Below are 5560 nucleotides of genomic sequence, written 5' to 3'. Positions count from 1 at the left end.
GTCTTAAATAGCCTCAGGGTAGTATGACTGAAATGACTTTTGCAGGGCCAGGGGGAAGCCTCTACACCAGTATGCCGTTGCACCATTAGAGTTTTAAGGCTGAATTTTAGTTACGATTGAGGCTCCAAGAGTACCCTGAATAAGAACATTCTTGTAAGAGAAAACACATTACGGAGTTATTGTCCATTAACACAGAACTATGAAATTGTTTGTCAGAGCCCCTGTAACAGGATTATTTTAACAGGTACTTTCCCAAAACCAGTTGCTGCCAAGTCGATTCCGACACATGGTGGCCCTATGTGTATCAGTGTAGAACTGCACTCCATAGAGCTTTCAATGGCTGTGATCTTTTGGAAGTAGATCACCAGGCCTTTCTTCAGAGGTGCCACTGGATGGACTCAAACCTCCAACTTTTTGGTTAGCAGCCAAGTACAATAACCATATGCACCACCCAGGGACACCGGAAGAAAGTAAAGCCTCTGAAAACAGAACTACGGTTAAGTAAGTTTTGACGGGATGGGAGTGAGAGCTCAGAACCTGGTGCTGCTTAAGAGAGGAAACCCGCGTGCTGGCACGGTAAGGGCAGCGTGAAGAGCCAGGGATTGCAAAAAGCATTGGAGGGGAGACAGAGGACCCACCAAGAAGAAGGGCTCTGAGCAGACGCCCAAAACATACTTCATTTATTTCCGTTTCATTAGGTCTGTTCTTAAGAAGAGTTACATTCTTCTCGACAGGATATTCTCACACTGGCTGCCTTGAATTGCAGGCCAATATTCTATTTCCTTTCTCCAACATCACTGTGCTTTCACCTTATGTCACGCAGCATTCGTAACGTGTTCTGTTTTTCTTGGCCCTAATCAGACTCAGGTAGAAATCCTAGATGTTCTTCCCTTAATGGCACTGTAGCATTCCTTCTGAGAAAGCTGGGAACAAAGAAGCTAGGTCATTAACCTCAGCACACCCAGGAAACTCACTCACTACTCCCAGGAGAAACCACCCTGAGCGTGGTAACTATACACACCATTCACAACCAACAGAAGGTACTTCTCAAGGATCCCACCACCTGAGGGAATGCCACCACCACCACCTGAGGGAATGCCACCACAGCCTTGCCCAGCCTTATAGATTTTCCAATTACAGATCCTATGAAACTTGGAAGCAAAAGCTATAAAACAGCAAAACATGATTACATATCCAAAATGCCTCTAAAACCTATCCCATCCATTTACAACAAAAAGAAACAGTTTGGGATTAATGACAGATGAGGGGAACCTAGCATAGTACCTGACACAAGCACAGTATCAACAGATGTGTGTCTAATGGTTAAGGAGCCCCGCTGGCACAATGTTTAAGCGCTTGGCTACTAATCGAAAGGTTGGCGAGTTGAACCCACCCAGTGGCTCCACGGGAGAAAAATCTGGAGAGCTGCTTCCGTAAAGATTACAGCCAAGAAAACCCTATGGGGCAGCTCCACTCTGTCACACTGGGTTGCTATGACCCAACAACAACAACAATAATGGTTAATGATTTGTTGGTTGGATGAGTGTAGGAATTAGGGTTTTCACCCCAGATACGTGAATTCGAATCTACAGTTTAACAAGATCCCAGGTGATTCTTATGTATAATAAATTTTGAGAACCACTACTCTACTAGTGGTTCTCAGAATTGTTCCCTAACCAGCAGCATTAGCATCACCTGGGAACTTGTTAGAGATGTAAATTCTTAGCAGGGGTTCAAACCAGAAAGAACTGGTTCTAAGCCCTGGTAGGAATGAAGGAAATATGTCTTTTGTAATTTGCGCTTGGAGTCTAGGCACTGGATGTCTCTTGTTTATCTTCCTCTCTCTGCGTTTGCTTTCTTTGACCGTGTAAATGTTTCTCTGCCTATGTTACAAATGTCTCTCTCCTCCAAGGTCTTTGTCACCAACATCAAACAGAAGGATCAAAGACCACTTCTATATATGGCATAGGTAAACACTGATAACAAATTCCATCCCAAATCCCCCAAATGCCTCTGGACAGGAGCTGCCCATTTAATCTCATATATCTACTTGAGCTAAGAAGCACAGTCTTTAGAAGTATCACTTTATGTCTCATAGTCCAGTCTCATCTTCGAAGAGTTGGCCTCGGGAATGGTTTTAGTTCTGGGTTCACAAGAGAGTCTGGGGGCCATGCTTTCTGGGGTTCCTCCAGCCTCAGACCATTAAGTCTGGTCTTTTTACTAGAATTTGAGTCTGCACCCCACTTTTCTCCTGCTCCATCAGGGACTCTCTGTGTTCCCTGTCAGGGTGGTTATTGGTGGTAGCCCGGCACCATCTAGTTCTTCTGGTCTCAGGATGATGAAGTCTCTGGTTTATGTGGCCCTTTCTGTCTCTTGGGCTAATACTTTACTTGTGTCTTTGGTGTTCTTCATTCTCCTTTACTCCAGGTGGTTGTGACCAACTGATGCATCTTAGATGGCTGCTCACTAGCTTTTAAGACCCCAGACGCCACTCACCAAGGCTGTAAATCTTTATGGAAGCAAAATGCCACATCTTTCTCCCACGGAGCAGCTGGTGGGTTCAAACCGCCGACTTTTTGGTTAGCAGTTGAGGGCTTTAACCATTGCACCACCAGGGCTCCTCGGAAAGTGGTTAGCAACTGATTAACTTCAGAATCAGGTAACTCCTACATTATTAGAATAACCGAGGCACAAAAATGCCCCTCTTGAGAAATCTGATAAATATGACTACAGGGTGTAGTGGAAAGAATACTCCTAACTAGTAGTTAAGATATCTACTGCTGATTCACTATTCAATTATCTCCCACAGGCCTCTGTCAAATGAAGTTGCAGGACAAGAAAAGTGTCCATAAATGGGTTAGGAAATATATTTAGTGGTTCACAACCGGCATTTTTACTTCTTTTAAAAAAAAAAAAAAAAAAAAAAAACTAAAGCAGAACATATTCTGATACGCACATTGCCTATAGAAAAAATATTATTTTGTGAAACCTTTATTTCAGTTATATAGACACAGATGTGTAGGTGTGTGCTCGGTCAAGATGTAAAATGTGCTTCCTATTGTGGGTCACAGTCAAAAAAGTTTGCAAAGCACAGGGCAAAGGATTTCTAAGGTTTCTTCAAATGCTAAGATTCCCCTTTAGGCTTTAAATTTTAAACTATTTTACAGGTGGATAAATCAATTTGGATATGAGCTCTGGCATAAAATTAAATAAGTCATGGTAAGCTGTAGATAAACCATTGGACAATTCAAAATTTTACATTATCCAAAACAATGTCATATAAAATGAAGTATGTCAAAAGTCTCCAGGAAATAACTACGCCTCAAATATGTTGTAACACAAACACACCTACATATTCAGTGCAAAGGGTAAGCCTTATATCTGAAAGGCTTTCGTTTTAATGCAGACACCTACACATAGGAACAGTGTTCTATGGACATTTTCATACTAAACCTACTCAAGGCAGGATTTTAAAATGTTGAATGCCAATCCTTATTTTTAACAGTAAATTTTAGCCACCCATTGATTGCGCATGACATATACTTTTGAAATCCTTTACCAGAGCAGGTGGCTTTTAACTACTTGTGGATTCTGACTCAATACATCTGCATATAATACATTCTCATCGGCCTAAACCATTTTCCAAACACTATACTTCAAATGAGGACATGAATAGGCAACATATGCTAAATACTAAGTGCATCCCTGTTGGACAAGCCATTTTCCCAGACATGCAAGGGGTAATTTATGAGTATATCCATGAACATGAATGGAGACAAATCATTAATGTTGGCGATCGGAATAAGCCAAGCAAATACTCATCAGATAAAAACTATATAATGTTCATAGCAGCAACGGTGCCCACTGTACTTGTTCTGGGGACCCTTTCATCTGAAGAAATCAAACCTCCTTATAGACAGGACCTCAGGTATTTTCACTATGGCTGCTATGAAGTAGGCACGAAAGGTCATAAATAGAAAAACTGGAGCACAAAAAGGTGACCTGACCTGCCTGCTTACCAAACTTCGGTCTAAGTTGAGAACAAAATCCAAGTATTTTGTGTGTTTTACCAGGTCTAACCCACTAAACCATGCCTCCAATCTGTGCCTGGCAAAAAAAGGCCCTCCATAAATATTTTCCAGTCCTTCTGTGAATTCAAGGTCATGAGATTCCTCAAATCCTGTAAGATTCAAACTCTCCCTAGTCTGTTGCCGAGGCTCTGTGGAAGGTGCCAGCGGACAGCTACCAGCGAACTTCCTGCCCACACAGAGCCAGCTACTCTGCCCCACCAGGCGGCAAACTCCTCGCGCGATGCGACCCTCCAGTTGCCTCCAAGGCTGCCCAAACACTGCCCCGCAGAGCACCTTACAACCGGAAAGCCCTTTTGGAGGTCATCCTGTCTCACCCCCTCATTTTACAGGGAAGGGAATAGAGGTCTAGAGAGAGACTCATGTGCTTTGCCCAAGGTCACTTCAGCTTCCGGCTGCCAGCTCATACAAACTCAACACAAACGAAGTTGTTTCTTTCTGCCCACTACCTAAGCACCCCCACGCTGTCACCTGCGGTGACCTGAGCCAGAAAAGACCCAGGCGGATGGAGCACCCAGGCGTGCCAAAGTGGGCAAAATCCTCCCAGTCCGAGCTCTGCCGGAACCTCAGGGCTGGCGGGGTTTGTGGAGGGATTGGGAAAAGGCCAGGGATGGAGAAGAAAAGCAAACCGACTACGGCTGGGGGCTCTCTACACGCCCACAGCCAGGAGGCGGGGCCCCTCTCACCGTAAGCCGCCCCAGAGGCCCCCAGGAGACCTGCACCCCGCCTCCCCACGGCGGCAGGCCGGGCCTGGCGACCCCACCGGGCTCACCGGGTGCGCAGCGCCTGCCACGCGGCGTCGATGTCGGCGTAGAGATTCTTCTCCGAGGGCTTGCCCGAGCTGACGCCGTAGCCCGAGTAGTCGTAGGAGAAGATGTTGCAGTTGATGCGCGAGCCGAGGCCGATGTAGAAACTGCACATCTGGCCCAGGTCCACGGCGTTGCCGTGCGAGAAGAGCAGCGTGTAGCGGCTGGAGGGCGCGCAGCGCACGAACATGCAGCCAAGCCTGTTGTCCCGGGCCGTGCGCGAGAAGAAGACCTCGACGGCGTCCAGCTCGCGCTGCGAGTACTGCCAGTCGGCGCGCTCACTGAGGTGCAGGCTGCACGCGCCGGGCCCCGCGCCCAGTCCCTCCTCGGGCTGCTGCGGCGCCGGCTGGGCCGAGGCGGCCACCGGGGCCGAGGCGGGCGCGCCGGGCGTGCGCTGCTCCGGCGCCAGTACGGTGTATGTGGGCTCGGGCGGCAGGAAGGCCAGCTTGGCGGCGATGCGGCTCGGGCAGGGCGGGCAGCAGAAGAGCCAACACAGCTCGCCCAGCGAGAAGCCGTTCATCCTGGGGCCTGGCTCGGGCATCGGGGCGGCCTCCCACCAGCCGCCACCGCCGGCCCGGCTGGCTGGCTGCCTGGCTCGGGGAGGGTGGTAGGGCGGGCGCGCAGCGAGTGAGCGGGCCAGCGAGCGTGGAGGGCGGCGACAGCCCG

At 48.1% G+C, this 5560-nt stretch overlaps 1 protein-coding gene across 2 annotated transcripts in view; it reads right to left on the bottom strand.

The window, feature by feature from the left end:
* ABHD17C (abhydrolase domain containing 17C, depalmitoylase) overlaps nt 1-5552 on the bottom strand; it is a 68560-nt gene extending 63008 nt beyond the window's left edge. For both annotated transcript variants that reach the window (XM_004387498.1, XM_004387499.1), the window contains exon 1: nt 4861-5552. In XM_004387498.1, the coding sequence (XP_004387555.1) occupies nt 4861-5435 (575 nt within the window). In that variant the 5' untranslated portion in view covers nt 5436-5552. The remainder of the gene's footprint in view (nt 1-4860) is intronic.
* Between the last annotated feature and the right edge of the window lie 8 nt (nt 5553-5560).

This window comes from Trichechus manatus, unplaced genomic scaffold, assembly GCF_000243295.1.
Source record: "Trichechus manatus latirostris isolate Lorelei unplaced genomic scaffold, TriManLat1.0 scaffold00186, whole genome shotgun sequence".
Taxonomy (NCBI): domain Eukaryota; kingdom Metazoa; phylum Chordata; class Mammalia; order Sirenia; family Trichechidae; genus Trichechus; species Trichechus manatus.
Note: the sequence above shows the minus strand (reverse complement) of the source record. Positions and strands in the feature narration are given on the sequence as shown.